The sequence below is a fragment of the Centrocercus urophasianus genome, unplaced genomic scaffold (assembly GCF_019232065.1).
Source record: "Centrocercus urophasianus isolate 14NV4802_14NV808 unplaced genomic scaffold, USGS_Curo_1.0 seq_15, whole genome shotgun sequence".
NCBI lineage: Eukaryota > Metazoa > Chordata > Aves > Galliformes > Phasianidae > Centrocercus > Centrocercus urophasianus.
The window spans coordinates 30,908,252-30,926,752 of record NW_024884697.1 but is presented as its reverse complement, the minus strand read 5'-3'; the positions used below and the strand labels follow the sequence as shown (position 1 = coordinate 30,926,752).

At 34.3% G+C, this 18,501-nt stretch overlaps 1 protein-coding gene across 2 annotated transcripts in view; it reads left to right on the top strand.

Moving 5' to 3' along the window:
• Positions 1-15,355, top strand: part of TAFA2 (TAFA chemokine like family member 2) — a 52,273-nt gene extending 36,918 nt beyond the window's left edge. Inside the window, exons 1-3 of one of the 2 annotated variants that reach the window (XR_006168392.1) lie at positions 3,974-4,438; positions 4,946-6,531; positions 13,219-15,355. Coding sequence is in view for 1 of the 2 variants with exons in the window: in XM_042816393.1 (XP_042672327.1) it covers positions 6,284-6,295 (12 nt within the window). In the remaining variant the exon portion in view is untranslated. Of the gene's footprint in view, positions 1-3,973; positions 4,439-4,945; positions 6,532-13,218 lie in introns of those variants that run through there. The other variant, XM_042816393.1, reaches the window with a different exon arrangement.
• Positions 15,356-18,501: the final 3,146 nt, after the last annotated feature.

Here is an 18,501-nt window from a genome sequence, read left to right as displayed (position 1 = left end):
AGAGAATTAAGGTAGCGAAAAAGGGCACTTAGAGCATGTGTGGAGGTTTTGACATAGGAATGCATAACAGAGAGAGATCACAGGCTGTGCTAATTATTTGAAGCAGATCTAATAGTTCAGTACAGAGCTTTTTCACAGGCATGTGACTCTAATTACATGAATCCAAGTTAATTACAGAACTAACTACAAAACCCATAAGAGTAAGGATATAGAATTAGTAGAATAGAATAGAGTTAGTAGAATAGAATGCTATTATAGACTAGTATAAAAAAAAAAGTTAGCAGTTCATTGCTGTGTGATGTCACATACTAGACCTGGTTTCCAACTTGGTCTTAACTTGTTCTTCCATTTCCTGCTTACCTTTTCTACACTATAAATGCAGATGGACTTCTTGACCTGATTACAAGGTGGAACAAGTGATCCACCCAAACTCTATTGAAATATGATGGAAAAAATGAATCCAGTGCATTCCGGAAAGCAATGAAATCAACACAAAAATAGGGATGTTAAAAATGTTTTGTATGAAATTATGTAATGAAAGTGTTTTGTATCTGAAGTCTGAAATGTTATAAGCAAAGTCATTGAATGACAGTAAAACTTGGGCAGGTCAAGATAGTCCAAATATTCAACGCAAGAAATTTTCTGTTGCAAAAGAGAATGGATAAGGGCAACATTCATATGTATAGTTCTGAACAGGAAGAGCTTGTTAATGTGTTACTTTAAGAAAATATATGAAAATCTGAGTGGTATTTCTATTAATTTTTTTTAATTATCAGAAATTAATTGCCTAGAAGGTTTGAAAATTTGCCTTGATTCTTTTTTTCTGTGCCTGGTACTACTTGGGACTGCCTTAGGTCTTGTCTGTAGCTGTTCTGAGGTGTTATTCCAATTATTTTTATGAGCAGGTTCTCTGCACAAATCATGAGAAATGAAATCTTCTGCAAACCCTTTTCCACACTCATAAAGTGTTAGTAATATATATTACGGTTTATACATTTTTATGAGGGGATAGTTTTCTTTTTGGCAAAACTGTAGGTAGCATCCATTGCACAGCATCATTTTAGCCTTTACAAAACTTTAAAATTGATGGAATTACTCTAAAATCAAAGACAAATATTTCTGTCATTGTTAAAGAAAAGCATAAATGCATTCAACTGCATGTCATTAATTAACTAATTGGTTATTTTTTTGCAAGTATTGCTTTCCTCCACCTGGGAATCCTTCACTCCATCGGTCCTGCTGAGAGGTTTTCTGCCTTTGTCCCAAAAGATTCCACTTCCTCTTGTGATTTTTTTAATTATTATTTTTTCTCCTCAGTTTTTCTCTTGCTGGCATATTTGAGATACTAAACTCATGTCTGATGAATAATTTTCTGCCTCTATAATGGAAAATAAGAATGACTTCTGAAGGCCACATGTAAATTACTGGTTTTCTCCACTGCTCTACAAAGTGGAAAAGGCATAACATTGAAACCACAGATGTTTTTTCTCTCATTTGCAGCATCTGTGCCTTTTCAGAGCTATGTAAGATAGAATCTTTGAATATCTAGCAGTCTTATTTAGCTTTAGCAATGGGAAACCTTTGTCAGTTTGCAGTACCTTACGAATATAGGGAGATGACATTCAAATGCCAGCATCACGTGAGTAATGTTGGTATGCTCAAAAACTAGTGTTTCTTGCTTGTCACACCCTCTTTTGTGGTCTATGAGTGCTTTGGATCATTTCTGAAAGTCAGAAAGACTGAATTTCATTCAGAAGGACTGGAGTATTCTGAAAGCTCTCATTACCCAATGCTGCATGCAGAACTCCTGCCTCTGTTTTGCACAAGCTTCACAAACTGTTCAGCCACAGAAATGATGTAAGGGTGTGGGAAAATGTACCCCAGTTTTCTAAAAGGTATTACTTTCAGTTCTCCCAAATTTCATAGTTTTCTTGAGGTATTTTCTTATTCATTAGGTCTGTATAGAAAACCTCAGATGTTCTGCTCTGTTTTAGCTCTGCTTTTTTGCCTTCTAGCGGCAGAGAAAAAAATGAATAGAAAATAAAAAACAATTAGACAAAGTCAGTCATACAAAGCATTCATACAGTCACTGGTGTGACCAGTGAAAAACTCTCAAATCAGTTGGAATCCTAATTAGAATAATGAAAACAGTCCATTCCTATCCAAAGAGTATTTAGATGGAAGAAAAAAAATGTGTTTCAGGCAAGACTAAATGAGAGACTGATCTCTAGGACTGAATTAAAAAAAAAAAAAAAAAAAAATAAGAGGACCAACATTAAATTCATTTCTGTAAGATTTTCAAAATTATTTATATTTTCATAGCTTATAATTTACTCCTTTTTCACCCTGAGGAAGACTTGGTTCATCTTGGGCAAAATACTACTGTTACTGAGAAAAGTCTGCAAAGGTTTTTGTATGTTCTAAAAGTACATTTTGAGCTTTCTTCTGCTCCTTTATTAGCATGTACAGACGATTCGTTCTCAGATCTTTCAGTCCTAAGGACTACCATTCATTGCCTTCTATATCTGCAGTGAGAAATACCATAGAGCTCTGAAGTGAAGATTTTGAGCAAAGCTGCAAAATATCAATTTCACCATGACTTCTTTGCCTAATGTGACCTGTAGCATTATCTTGGTAAAGTCTCTAAAACCAGAAGTGAATACTAGGGTGTCTCCGGTTTATAAAGATGGGTACCATATCAAGTGAACAATGGATTGTTTCTATTTAGCCTGTGAATGGAATGGAAGATTCAAGAATTTTAATGTATTTTAAACTGTCCAAAAATTATGTGTGTTCAAGTTTGAGAATACCGGAAAATATGTATTCTCGATGCTAGACAGAACAGCAGCTTTTTCTTTCATCTTGAATTTGAGCTTTGTGGCTTAGGGACATAACCCTGCCAAAAGAAGACTAAAGAAGTTAACTTTTCTTGTGCTGTTACCAATCTAGTCAAATGTACAGTAGCTAGTCTAGAATCTTGAGATCCCTCTATTGTACCTCCTTGCAATCTTTTTGGAGTGATCTTGGAAAAGAACAGCTTAGCAAATTTATTGTCTTCAAAGCATAATTCTAATTCCAGTTGCCAATAGTTATTGTTCAACATTATCTACAAAAAAGGAAGAATAAACTTTCTCCTAGAATGCAGCTTGTCAGTTTTGAAGCTGATTGCTGGCAAAGCCAATTTCTTTTTGAGAGTCATTCAAGAGATTTCCGTGCGATAGTCCTTTTTCTCTTTCTTGACATTAAATCACATAATTGTTACTTACATTCCTGAAATATGAAGGCTACAACATTCAGAACCTTTTGGCCTTTTCTTTATTACTTCAAATTTTCTGTGCACTATGAGGTCCAAAAAACAGCATTAAGGTAATCCCCAGAACACAGAAGTTATAGGAAGTTGTATCTTTTACCTGGAAATATCCATAATACTCAAGCAAGGAGGTATTTCAAGTTTATCACAAGTTTGGAGAAAATGCTGATGAGGACCATCAAAGAATTTTTCTGGAATTAATATCAACGTGTATGCTTCCAAGAATGTCACAGGAAGTTGTGATCATACATGTCAGATGTTCAAGAAGATCACAGGGAAACTTAGTCATCTGCATGCTCCTTCAAGCACAGATGGTGAATTTGCTCTCTGTTCTGTATATTTTTTTTTAAATTTAAATGGGAAGTACTGATTTCTCTTTTTCATTCTTTTTCTCTAATAACCAAGACCAACAGCTAGTCAGGAATGAGCAACTGTGACCCTGACTACTTCCTAGTGAACCAGGCTTTATGTATTTTTCCCTAGGCAGTGAGAAATCATCCTAATTGTTCATCTATGACAGCTTTTCAGTGAAAAGCTCTTCATTCTTCCCTTTTCTTGCTTCTATTAAGAACTGACAAAGGGTGAAAGGGATTTTTCTGTAATCTTCTAAATCTGCCACCTTTCTTCTGTTTCTTATTTGTATTAGAGTGATAGTGTGATGGGTACTCAGACTGGAGAACGTTAAAATTAGATTCCCTTAAAATAATTTTATATTCTCTAAATGGATGCCCACTCCTCTGTCAGCACTCACTACTTTGCCTTAATTTTCTCTGCACACGGGAAAGTCTTTTCTTTATTTGGAGACTCTAAATTGATGGAAAGAAAGAGGAAAATGATCAAAGTGTTTCAAGTTGCTGACTCGTTGTTTTTAAACATTTTTTTTTTCCTGCCTGGGTATTGCTCTCCTGTATTCTAACTTGTTTTTTAGTTGTCTTATATTCCCTCAGCTGTGGCAGTATTCGTGGAGCCAAATGTGAGTGCACTTCCTCAAAATGCCAGCAGTGGAAGCTGGTAAGCAAGTGGGGGAAAATCACCAAAGGAATCTGGAGCTTGGGACAAAGGTAGAAAACACATCAGTACTGCACTAACAAAGCAGCAGGTACCCTCATAGAGGAGATAAAATTACAGGTAAGGAAATAATTTATGTTTCTATTTTGATTTCATCCAAATGGCTTGTTATTCTTCATTCAAAATCCCTAGAAAAATAACACACCTGGGGATAACACATTACTAGGGATAATTTGAAGTTCAATCTTAGACAGTTTCTGGAAAAATATATTAGAAGGTGAAAATCCATTTTAGCTACTAGGTAGTTTAAAAACTCAACCTAGTTTAAAATAATGACTTCCTTTTTGTTTTGTTAGCATATTAGACTCGTAGCTCATTGGTAGAGGTTTCACTTTCCAATCAAGAATAATAGTAGGTTATTTAGATTAGTGCTGTAAGTTTGAGTGAAAGACAAAAGGACTCTGCTTTTCCCTTTACTTTCTCAGAGTTAGCAGGGTAGTATGACTCTATAATCCTTCAGATTGCCTTGTTGTAAAAAGGACTGAGGTTATTTTTGTCTTCCTTTTGTGACTATTAGATGGTGTAAAACAGAAGAAAATTACATTTTTTTAATTAATTGTCTTGCAGTCTTTTATGTCGTCATGCTGCAGTCCCACTGTGGAGTTGTGATCACCTCCAAAAACCACAAGAGGATATATCCTTGTCTGAATTACTACAGTTATTATCTGTTACAGAAAGTAAAATAAGGTTTATGTTTAAGTCTTCTCTCAATACAAAACTTTTGTCTGTAAATGAAAAATTTCATGAAGTTTTAACACTCTAACATAAACTTGATTTCTCTGCTGAATTACAGAATCACTGAGAAAGTTTAGTTGTGGACATTGTAGTGACATTGTCTTTTGGAAGAGATTAACAACAAAATACATTTGAAAAAGTAATGAATTATATTTATCTTTGACGTAACTCAAACGTCTTCATCAGTTATATGTTATGATAATTGTCCCAGTGCATTATATCAATTACATTTATTTTGTAAAATATCAAATTCAAGTGAATGTGAATCCAGAGCCACATTTATTTCTCTGATAATATTTTAAATATGTAGTTATTTTATTAAATCAAGGGACCATCCAACTTATGAGTTTTATCTTGTAATAGACGTTTCTAATAATCTGCAGTAGGACATTTATGTTAAAAGGTCTAATAGAAAAAGAAAAAAAGGAAGATAATTATCTTTCGTAAGCATTATTTAAAGAAAATAAGTTGGTCTTTTGAGGTGCTGTGAAACCCTTTTCAGAAGCAGTCAGAATTTATCAGCAAATCCAAAACTTATCTAAAAAATCTCAAAAGATAAAGAAATAGGTGCCTGAATTAAACAGCGTGTTTTGATGTTATTTTATGGTGTTTCCTGTAGCCTACTAGCCATAGAAGAGACTGTAAGTAGAGTTCTCCTCTGAATGCACATTTTTGTAAAACTTGATGCAGTTGAGTTCTTTTGCTTTTGTTTTGTGTTTTTTTTTAATGTATTTAATGTTTTTTTAACGTTAAGAAAACACTCAAGTCTTTCATTTAGAAGGAAATGTATTCTGGTCACATGCCTCTTATTTGTATCAAAGTTCTATTCTATTCAATTCTTTCAATTACTGTTTAATAGAAGAATACTGACATACGTGCAGAAATGAGAGCAAATGCTACTTATCCACTTCTGTTTGGTTTTCTAGACAAATCACGAAGTCTGAATTTGAGTATATTTGAACCTTTTCCTTTGAAATTGCTGTTATTGTTCAGGTTATTTTTTGAGACCATGCTCCTTTGCTAAGAGAATTTACTTTGGTTCTGAAATATGTTCCCTCCTGTTGTTCTGCACTTTTACCTGTAAGTTAAAGAAAATTCCATCTATCCCAGTTTTGTTTTCTGTAAGTAATTCCGTAACAGTGTAGTACTTGACATGTGTTTGTTTCTTAGGCAAACGTGTAAAACTCTTCAAGTCCGAATGGAGAAGTAGAGAAAGGAGGTTTCTGCTGTGCCTGATGACAATTTATGATTTTTCCACACATACTAAATAATCTGGCTCCACGTTGGAGCACTAGTTGTGATGAATCCTAGTCATGGTCGGATTCTAAGGAAGGGCCAGAACGTTCGTTGAGGAATAAAGAGTCAAACCACTCCAGAAAATGTGTTCCAGCCCTGGTTTATTACTCACAGAGCAGCAGGTGTGTACAAATACAGGTTTACATAGTATTAACAGGAACTATTGTACCTTATTCTTCATTGTAGTTATTTAGTTTGCTGCAGATACACAGGAATCCTGGCTTATTTGTGCAAGACTCCAGGAGGGTGGTTCAAGAGACTCTGCCCTGTGTTGCTAAACAGCTTCAGTGCATCAATCAGGTGCTTCTAAAAGCCTTTAAACATCTTTCTTCTCTCACTCCCCTTTCAAAGAGAGATCCAGTTAATACATTTGTGTTATCATTGTAGGAAAGCATGAAAGCACTGTTTAAAAAGACATACATCTTGGTATGTACGTAGATAGATATTGCATGATAGACTTGTAGATAGACATGCAGATAGATGTTTCATTGTTGAAAGCTTGGTATCATACTCAATTACTTACAATTCAGAGCAAGTTGGGTAAGGGGTATTTGTGCCATATTCCTTAAATATAATAGAATTTGTCTGTTTAATCTTAAAACTCTCCTGTTTTCAGAAATGTATGCCATGCTCTAAAATATTTGTCTTCTATTTTTCTAGTTCTAGCTTTAAGTTCACTTGGCATATGATTAGTATATATGGGGCAAATGGAAAGCTCAATTTACATGTGAAAGCCCTTTTAGTTTTCCTTACAGTGTTTAACAATGCTTCTCTAGATCTGCATATTTAACAGCTAAAATTTCCTGCCAAAATCATTAAGAGTAGTGAGAAAACATGAAATACAAAAGTATACTTAAACAGCACGGTGTGAAACGAGTTTTCAATGTTATTTTCATTCTAATGAACAGTCTAAAGTACCAGAATGTTCACAAATACAATTCTGTTCAGTCAGAGTGCAATAAAAGCACGAAAGTATTAAGAGCTTTCAAATCTAGTACTAATGAAAGACATCGGAAACTTTGGAGCCATTTAAATGTATTGGGAAATGTTCTGTTTAATTAATGAAATGAGCTAGAGTTGTTTGCCGAAGGACATACCTGAGGATCTAGAATTCTAAATTGCTTTGCTGCATGCTTGTGAACATGTTTAGAAACACATTTTATATTGCATTCTCTAAAGTATAGTGAAGAGAAGAAATTAATACTCTTGAGTTTTGATATCAAGAGACAGGTATGGCTGAAATTTTATTGCCAGGAATGAAATAATTGAGGACTTGAAAAAATCCGTCAATACTTAACCCTCACTGAAGGTAAATTAATTGGTAGAGTTATAATTAAATAGCTGTTTTCACAGCTGCCCAGAAATAACTCTAATATTGTCTTGTGTCATTAGCTCAAGTCAAGTAACAGTCTACTGTCACGAAACAGCAGCCTGTTTCCCAACTCTTAGTTCTCTTTTGCAGTTACTCTATTAAGCATACTTCTGAAGTACAAATGAATCGCTTCAACCTTTCTCAAACTTTTGAAATGATTTCTCCCTCATAAATTGGTTATCTATTATGGACATATAAATCTACCCCTATCTACTATTAAGTGCACACAAATACGGATACCCTATTGCAAACATATCCTTAACCACTCTCTTTGTCTGTCCTTTGTCTGTTCCTTAATGCAGAAAATAAAATACAGGATTCTCGTTCTGAGGAAATTGTCAGCTTGTCCTCTATTAAGATTTGATAAGTAATTTGAAGTATCACAGATACAAGGTAGTATGTTGCAAGTATGGAATATTTCATCAACAAAAATGCACAAGTGGCAATGCAAAATGTCACTTGCTTTAACAAGCCATGTATGAATAACAGTGCATAACAAACATGCTGTATGAATTTTGGAGTTCCAGGAAGTAATGAACTTCCATCTGTTCAAAATATTTATTTCCAGCTTGGACCTTGTTATGCAGGGCACATAAGAGGGGAAAAATAAAATAAAATAAAATAAAAAAGACAGATATTTGATTCTGGTTATATGGGCAATTCAGTTTTTCATTGTAATGTCCATATTAAGCTTTCACTACCAAAATAGGTTGATTTTTTTTTTTTTTTTTTTTTTTTTTTTTTTTTTTTTCCCATGAAAAAATATAACTGAAATAACTTTCTTAAAACCTATCCTATTTTAGGTAAGGTTTACTAAAAGACTACTTCATTGACTGCTTTATTATTTTTGTGTGTGTGTGCGTGTGTGTATGTGTGCTTTGTTTATGTTCAGTATGAGAAAGAATGTAAAAGTAAGGATGCAAAATTGTACTGCATGCAAATAAGGACTCTATTCGTACAAGATCTCTGTCTTGTCTCCAAGACATGTTTCTGAGGACAATTCATAGCTAGGGATTTTTGTAATGTGTCTCTTTGTTCAAGAATTTAAGGGATTCTTGTGACACTCCGTGTGCTTAGCTTGTCTCCTGTTGTCTATTAAATATGTTTCTGAGAGTCTTTTTATTTTTTTAAGAAACCCACACACCATTTTTCTACAGGCTTTTAAAATTATGTAGAAGAATGTAGGGGTGCCAAGAAGGCTTTTCTTGTCCAATGCAATTCCACTTAGCACAGGGTGAACTATTGACTATTAAAAATATGTAATTCCCTTTCTCTGCCTTACATATCTGAAAAAAGTAAAGATAGCTTGATGATTTTTCAGTATGCTCAGACAACATTCATTCTGTGCCCATACACATAATCCTATGCAATATAGTTGATGGACAAATTATGATTGAAGAGGAAACAAAACTTGGTGACAATAAAACATTAAGTATTAAATTCTTCGTGACTCTCATATTTATATGAATTCTTTGGGTAAAAACCAGAACTGAGTGTCTTTCTTGCAAGGGCGCCCACAGAATGGAAGTTCCTAAGTTTCAAGTCCTAAATTTACTAACTCATTATTTTGTTTTGAATATGGATTTTATGTATGAGATGTGATAAACATGGAACAAAAAAGATAGATCTGACAGTCAAAAAATTAGTAATGTAAAAATTTGCCTTATGAAATGTTCCACCACATACTGACTTCAATTTATCTTATATTATCTATTTTCTGAAAACATTACTAATTAGTTAATGATTGCATTTATACCTCATTTGTGTGTTTAAACTGTTATGTAGTTAGGTTGTATTCAATATATTTATTTCTCTGAAAAAATAAAAGAATTGTGCTGTGCCTTATTGACACTGTAACTTTGATGCTTAGGTTTATGACAGTTATTAAAACTGCTTTCTTACGTAGAGAACATTCACTCAGCCATGCTTTTCATCCTATAGTCTTTAATTTTCTCCTTCCTCTTCTAAGGCAGGAGAACATCTTGCGTAAAAGTGACAGACTTTTTTTTTTTTTTTTTTTTTTTTTTTAATCAGAAACCTATTCTGACAGAATAGAACATGTTATCTGCTGTATTCATCAGCTGTGGGAATTTCACAAGTGAGAACAGTTTTCATGTTTGTGGTAGCACTGACCAGAAGCTGACCAGGAAATCTCTTGAACTGATCGCTTTTCTAATGTGCTGCCCTTGAGATCTCCTCAGTTCTGGCTCACTCTGGATCACACTGGCAAAAATGTTTTACCCAAGGACTGAATCTTGTAGGAACATTAGCAGAAGAAATGTGGAAAACTTCAGATATATTTAATTTTATATTATTGTTTTAAAATAAAATGAGTTCACATACAATTACAGCCAACTTCCAGCAGCCACTCACTAATTTAAATTAAAAAGTCTGCAACGGCAGAGTAATTATACTTTAATTGCACATTTAGTACAAGAAAGTGAAGAGAGACTAATGTATTGTATTTATGACATAATAACCGTGTGAAAAATATATTAGCATAAAGGGAGTAATTATGTCCCAAGAATGAACAAATTAATTCAAATCAATACCTATGACGCTTAAGGTTCTGTGTACTTTTTTCATTTGTGTTGTTAAGCAGCAACAAAGTTGATTTTCATGCATATTATTATTCACTGAAAAATTGATTAGTCTTGACTTGCACCCATTCAGTGTGTTACTGTTCTCTTAGGATTTTAGAGATCAGACACACGGTGTTCTCAGTTCCTGTTTTGTTAAAAAGACCATTGGCACAATATCTTGTTTCACAGCTACTCAAATCCTACAGCTTTTATTTTGTCCCAGATTAGGTATTTCTGGAAATAACATCACTACATATTAGCTAAAATTTCCCTGCTTCTTTATGAAATTGCCTTTAACATCTGAGAGGTCTGTTCTCTCCCTAATGTGTATGGATATATAATTTCCATTAATGTTAATAGCTGGTGTGTGCTTGCTCATAACAAGTATTACCTTCCTACATAGAGGAAAATATGGATAACTATGTGTGTTGCTTGGAGTAGCAGTGTGTGATCTGTACATTAAGGGGAAAAAAAAAAAAGCGTACAGCAGGTAGAATAATAAAAATTCTGGCAAAGGAGAGGAGGTAAAAACTGCAATGATGTAGCTGTAAAAACTTGGATTATGAGACCTGACCTCCTATGTAGACTGTATAAGCAACATGACATTTGTGTATTGCTAGACACTGATATAAAGCAAGGATTTGAATGGCTATCAGTCATTTTTCTTTACTCACTGTATGTAACAGTGCATGTTGATTGTACAGGGATATTCTCACCACACAGTTGTACAGCTAGATGTGGGAAATAGACATTTTGATACTTCAAGGGAGGCTATAGAAATGAAAGGGAAAGACTTGTAATCAAGATCCCTTGTGACAGGACAAGGGGAAATGGCTTCAAACTAAAAGGAAGATTAGGCTGGATATAAGGAAGAAGTATTTATGATAAGGGTAGTGAGGCAGGTTGCCCAGATAGGTGGTGGATTCTTCATCGCTGGAGACACTCGAGATCAGGCTGGATGGAGTTCTGAGCAAGGTGTTCTAGCTGTAGGTCATTCATTGCAGAAGAGTAGGACAGGATGACCTTTTAGGATCCCTTCCAACTCAAATGATCCTATGATTCTATTGACTTTGCTTAATGCATACCAGGATACCATTAGCATTCTTTGCCACAAGGGCATATTGCTGGCTCATGGTCAACTTCATCTCTAAAAGGAGAGCTTATGTCCTCTTTTTTCAATAACAAAGACTCTCTGTGGATGTGGGCAGAAAAGGAATTCAAATGAGTTCATGTGACTGTGCCTTTTCAGTTGTGTCTCTGATGAAACCTTCCTCTGGTTCTTCTTTGGTTCTGGTATACTCTGTGATACAGAAATGTAAGATACTTTGGCCCTGTATCTACTTGACCCCTTTAGGAGTCTCATTTATTTTTATCTGTTTTCAGTGTGTTTTGCATCAGATGATTTACCACGGTTTTTTTATATGTTTATGTATCAAGTGAAGCTAATATAATTACACCTGCAGATAGGATCAGAAGATGTATATATTACAGTATCCATCCCAGTGGCATTTGGGTCCATGAGTAGAATTCCAGCTTGTTACAAGAACAAACACATACAAATAAACAAAGAAAACCAATTAGTTGCTGTGTCAGCATTTTGAGCTTTGTTGCAGGGTATAGAAATATGTTGCCTGACTTTTAAATTAATTCTCCGTTATTGTTTCATGCAATCTTCCATTACAGAAAGGATCGCATGAAGCAGTTTACAACATCAAGAACTAAAAATAAAAGTGTAATAAATAAATCTTTGGTGTTATAAGACCCACAGAGCACAATTTTAATGTTGCCTTCCTAATTGCTGTTCCTAGAAACAACTTAGTGAAGGCAAACTGAAGTAATGAACTCCTAGAACAGTCTTCTTAATATTCTGCTCTATGTTTGTGCTCTGCAGAGCTGATGAGAGCTGTGTGCAAACAGTTTTGCTGAAGGCAAAAGAATGTTTCATCATTACAGAGCATGACCCTTTTCTCTGAGATCAAAATGAAGAGCATATGCCCCTTGATGTCTGTCATAAGGTGTTATTGTGACCAGTCCAATTAGGTTGTTCATCACGAGTTGGGATGTTGTCCCCTGACACAATTGGATATTAAAATGTTACATGATCATTAATTGTATCCACTGACACAGCAGAAATATTCCTCAAAATTACGTTTCTATGATGGACGTTTTTTCTTTTAATATGTGAAAACCGAGTTAGACACGAGGAAAGTCCAATTAATGTGAAATGCTTTGCCTGCTGCTCTTTCTAGATGATCCTTCTCTTTCACTCGTTTCCCGTTATGTTGGGTGATATCACTCTAAATGAACTTCTTGAATTATTTTATACCTTGCAAATAACAGGAAAGATATAGCTTTTGTTTATGTATGCATGCCTTTTGTCCTTTTTCACCACTAAGTGGTTTTTGCTTGCTAGAATATATTTAGCACTTAACAGAACATTGCATTTTCAAGTGGCATGCAAAGAATAGATGAATACGTCTCCAGAACCTGATGGTTAGCATTTTAAAGGGATTGTTTTTACCATTCAGAAATTCTAACACTGAAAAGGATGAACAAAACATGGAAAGTTTCCTTAAACCCAATGTTCTTTGTGACCTTCAGTTTTTTTTAATTTATATTTTTAAGAATGGTCACATTTGAGTGTCTCCTTTTGAGATCAAATTCCAACAAAGCAATTAATAACCCAGTGTAACTTGGGAAGTGTCCCCATCCACTACCAATGGGAATTATTCATTTCTTTATAAACAATTGAAACAGCTTTTCTGGATAGAGGACTTATATTTCAGTTTCCAGGACTTCAGAAGTAGATTCTCTATGTACAGTTTTGATTTTCTGATTTTCTTTTTTCTTTGCAGGTAACCCGATAGCTAAAGACAAATCAAGTCGGTCTCAAGGCTGATAACGTTAAATACAACACATAGGAATTTCATTTCTCCAGGCAATCCTTGAAGTGAAATTTTGTACTGCTGGGGTGTAGCCTTCAGAATCAATTGTTTCAATGAGAACCTGGTTTGTAATCAACAACAGCCTTGAGATCAAAACTACTGAAGAGTTATTTTGAACTTCTGTGTCACAAAGATTTCAACTGAGTGAACTGTGTACACTTGTAAAATTGCACTTGCAGAGGAATTTGCAGCTGTAATCTCAAGAGATGGTTTTTGAAAGGTGCAGAAAATCAGCAATCATTCGGATTCTTCTTTCCAGACTGGTGGCATTTCATCCTGATGAAGTCACTCTCCAAAATGTATTGGTTCCTCCCCTCTAAAATGATCCCTGGTCCGCATTCCGATTGCTGGTGGGACTGCACACTGCTTTAATTAAATTTCCATTGCAGAAATTGTCCTCTGGCATGGCACAATTTTAGACATTTTTATTTGTAATCTAATCTTGGAGCTCTAAAGGGTACATATTTCAACATCTTGAAGTTGCTTTTGTTATAGGAATGGAAATATATACCCATTGTTAATAATTATTGTTGACAAGTAATAGTTATCTGAATACATCAGTCATATTAGAATGTATAGTCGGGTTGACATGTTTCCCTAAGGCTAACCAACTACTGCAGCTATTTGGCAGTTAAAAAAAGTAGTGGTCAAAACTCAATTACCACTTCCATTATAAAGCATTTTATACCTTTAAGATATATATTTCAATTTACTTTGAAGGAGGCAAGTGTTCCTGCACTTTACTTTCCCAACCTTTAAATCACTGAAATTCATGGTAAGCAGTCAAGGAAAGTGTTTCATCCATTTTTATAAAAGTAGGCAGGGATGTAAATGAGTTTTTCAATTATGAAATTGGGTGGTAATCATTCAGATTTTTTTCTCTTTTCAGTGAAAAATAAAATCTCTTGCTTTAAACTAAGTACTGTTGGATGCTTATGTAGATGTCTGCTCAGACTGATTGCTATAAAGGAAAAATGTCCTAGTGCCCTCCTAGATATAGGGTTCATGAGTATTTTGCTTGCTTACTGTCCTGAAATTCAAACCTAATCTGTGCCAAAATCACATTTTCTTTTTTTAATTTTCTATTTCAGTAGCAATTTTTTGAACCTTGTGATGTGCTGTTACATGAAAAAACCTCCATATTTAAAGGCCTTAAGCATCTATGAACTTTTTTCTAAGTTATCACAGAATGTATAATTTTATACTTCATTTAGTGTATATTGTGCCATCTGTAATATTGATACAACAAAAATTTGGCAATTCCTTTTAATGACACTACATAAGCATGCTAACTGAGAGTGAGAGAGTTCTGACTGTATGCTTTGGTGCATTAAATGATAAGCACACACAGTTAATGGTAGGCAAAAAATATATAGGATGAAGCTTATTTAGAAGTCCTGTGTGGTTACCAAGCTCTCTGAAAATAAGATGGAAATGATTTTTTCATTACCAGCTATTGACATGCAAGGTAGTTATATATAAAGTTCCATGATGGTTGCATACCTTGGAGGGATCTGCCTGTCACGCTATCCCCGGCGGCTCCAAAACCATTTCATTACCTCTGTTGTGTTACTGCACAGGAGATCTTAAACAAAATAAATGATTGTTGGGAATAAAATTGAGAAATATCTTCTATCATTCTGCTGAGAAATAATAAAAAATGTTGGCAGGGAAAAATATTCTTCTCTGATTGAAATTTAATTAGGATAAACTGTTTGTAGCAGCAATTAGGTATCTCGGTATTTTAGGATGGATTAGTAATTAATGGATGATGTGCGAATGCAGGATGGAAGGTAGCATCTTAAAAAGACTGGGACAGTGCAAAGTATTAATGTGGTGTTTTGTAAAATCTGAATATGAACTGTCTTTGGTCAAAAGTCTGCATCATGCTTCTGAATATTGTTTTATTTGTTCCTTTGTTCTTAAACCAACACTGAAAATACTGTATTATATACAAGTGTAACACATGCATATCAATAAGTGAAAATAAATGGATTTTCAAATATAACGAGTAGATTATCTGCAGTAGATTAATGTTGTGATAATTCATAACAAGTGAATAAAATTGTGATATAAAACAGAGTTCCTTGAATGGATGTGCACTTTGAAGATCTATCTTGTTTACATGTAGAACAAAATAATTTTGTTCAGTGAGTGAGAATTTCAAAGGTTTTATTAATTTTGTACTTACTGAGTAGAGCTGGAATTCTCTCCCACTGGTTTGAAAGATCTTTCTGCAAAGGAAATTGATCTAATGCAACTGTTCTAGCATTATCATGGGAAATTCAAGTGGGTGCACTGCTCTTTTTAGGTTAGGCTGAATAAAAACACTGCTTTTTTCCCCCACAGTATTCCTGAAAATGTCATGTTAGACATTCCTAAAATGGTAATGTTTGGTTTCATTTATTGAACTGCTTTAAAAAATAAAACCAGTGAGCTCTGCTGGTCAATCCCAGGGCAATGTGGGAACCATAGTTCAGCTGTCCACTGTGTCTGTTTTAGCAGTGGTGTCTTTGAAAATTGAAGTGACTCAATGTAGTAGCTCATGTCAGCTATGGACATTCATATTGTGGGTGTCTGGGGATGAATTATTCTTCATTTTCTACTTCATTCCTTATATTCTGCTTCCAACTTTATTTGATATACATTTGAATAAAAACATTATCAGGCATAAAGATCAGAGGGAAATCCTTGTGTCCTTTCAAACTCAGTAGTCATCAAGAGCTCTGAATCATTAGAAAATATGTGGTCTCTGTATGCAGTTTTGTATGGGAGTGCAGTAATGGAAAGAAGACTGACTGCTTTGTTCAAACCTTTCAAAGTGAAACATACTAGGTCAGCTCAACAAAGTGAAAAGGAAATCCTGATATGAGTTTTAATGATAAAAATTCCAAGCCAGATCTAATAATATGAAATAGAGCTTAAAAAAAAAAAAATTTCAAAAATCTGCATCAGATATATTTTAGAACAAAATACCTACTATAAAGTTTGTTATTTTGAAAGTATGTGCAGCTTATTTGTTGTTGTTGCTGTTTTCATTTTCCTAATTATGATTGTACAGCAGGCTTTTATAACTATCTGGGTAATGCATGACTGTCTGTAACACCCAAACAGAAAGATGTGATTGGCATTCTTTTTGGCTGATTTACTGCCTCCTCCTTCATGACTTGAATTTTACAAGTAGGATGTTAACAACGATACTGACAAGGGAAAAGGACACAGTGTTGGTTTGTAATAGCAGTATTGCCTTTATCTCTATTTTTCTTTCGAATGGTTAGATTGGTTTGTAATCAAACACGTCACGCCTGAACAATGGGATAGCAATAAATGTTTTCACATTATTTAAATGATATTAAATAATGAGAATTACCTAATCACTTGATCAGTGTTCATAACACAGTTTGTATCCTGAAAAACTTTTCTGTTTATTCTTTTATAGCATTAGAAAATATTTCCACATTACATCTTTGATCTTGTTCCTGTACATAATTTTCTGCTATCGCTTTACTGTCATTGTGAACATTTCAGCAAAAATGCCTTCCATGTCTGGTTGTTTTGCATCTTCTGTATTCATCTGCACTTCTTTGTGGTGATTACAAAAGCTAGTATATAAAAAGGGTAAATTTCCCACAAGTTTATTTTGACAAGTGATGACAAATGTTGCCAACATCTTTTAATCCAAAATTAATTTTAGACCCTCTGGTAGGAGGACCATTGCTTGTGTCAGCTGGGAAAAATTCTATAGAGGAATGACTGCTCTTTCTCAGCCTACTATCAGTGGGATGCCAGGCTAGGCAAAACCATGGTAGTATGGTTTCATTACCAGAGATGGAGATTATGGGGATGTGGATCCTGCATACAGGCAGCAACCCACAGAAATCCAGGCTGGGGCTTTTTGTGGTGGTGACAGCAAGTCCTTGGTTCTGTTCTCTAGAGTGGTGTAAAGATCTGTTTTGTGTTCCTGGGATTTGCTCCAAAACTAGACTGTAGAAAGGGCAAAGTGCCTTGGATAAAGCTTTCAAAATTTTGTGTCCAGTATTTTGCTCAAAAAATCCTGAATGAGAAAATCAAAATTCATGTGCTTGTCCTTGTTGAGGTTAATAATTAAATAACTTTCTCTCTGTTTTCAAATCCTCCTTACTACCATTCAGGTACTGTTATGTGGCAATGGGAAGTGAAGTCCACTTGTTCTTTGATCATAGATTTTCTTGATTAATTATAACTCATCAGATCAATATTAGCCATGACTGAAAGGCTTGAACTATAGCTAGCTTTTACTTCTGAAAACATTTATTGTCCAACTAAGTTCAAGAATAATTTGTGTAATAAAAGTATTACTGTCCATATGTAATCTTGCTAATGTTTTATATTAGCTCTTCAAATTATGCTTATGTTCATAACTATAAAAGTCTGTGTAGATCTTCTGTAACAACAGGGCCATTCTTTTCTCCACAATACCACTAAGAAACACTAGAGACCCTGCACTTTGGGACGTATTACTTTTCTTAAAATTCAGCAATGCATAATGGGAAAAAAAAAAGTAAAAATACTAATGTTATTTACATCGCTGAGAGATTTTTCTTGGAAATGATGAAATAGGTGCAGTTGCAGGTTTACACGTTATTGGCATATTGGTTGAATTTCTCAGTCTTTTCTCCTTATTGTTAGAACAAACATGTCAAAAACTGATCTTAAATTCTTTAGCTTTATGTCTTTGTAGTTAGATCATTGCATCCAGAACATTCAAAATGCAAGGTGGTTGTTTTGCTCACTATGGCTCCTTATAAGAAAGCTCTTGTTTTCTCTGTTTCTCTCTTTATTTTTAATTCTGGATATCTTGCTAATATTTGGATGTATAGAATATAATTCTTCCTATTACCAGTTTAGAGTTCGAGGTTTTTTTGTGCTTTCTATTTTTCTTCAGTAATTTTCTCTTTAGCTGGGAGAGTCGGTTCTTACCAAACTTCATAAGTGATGAGAAAAGTTTCTTTTATAAATAATGGCCTGGAACTAAATATGGTCTCTTTGTAGTTTTTTCTTGGAGATAAAAGAAAAAGAGAAATGATGATTTTCTATCATTAGCTTTCAGAATGTTTTCCAGCTCAAACTGTTTTATCTGAATAGAAACGTTTTTCTCTAAGTATAAATGGCCTGTGTTTCAATATGCTCTCTGATCATAAAGCTGATGAAATG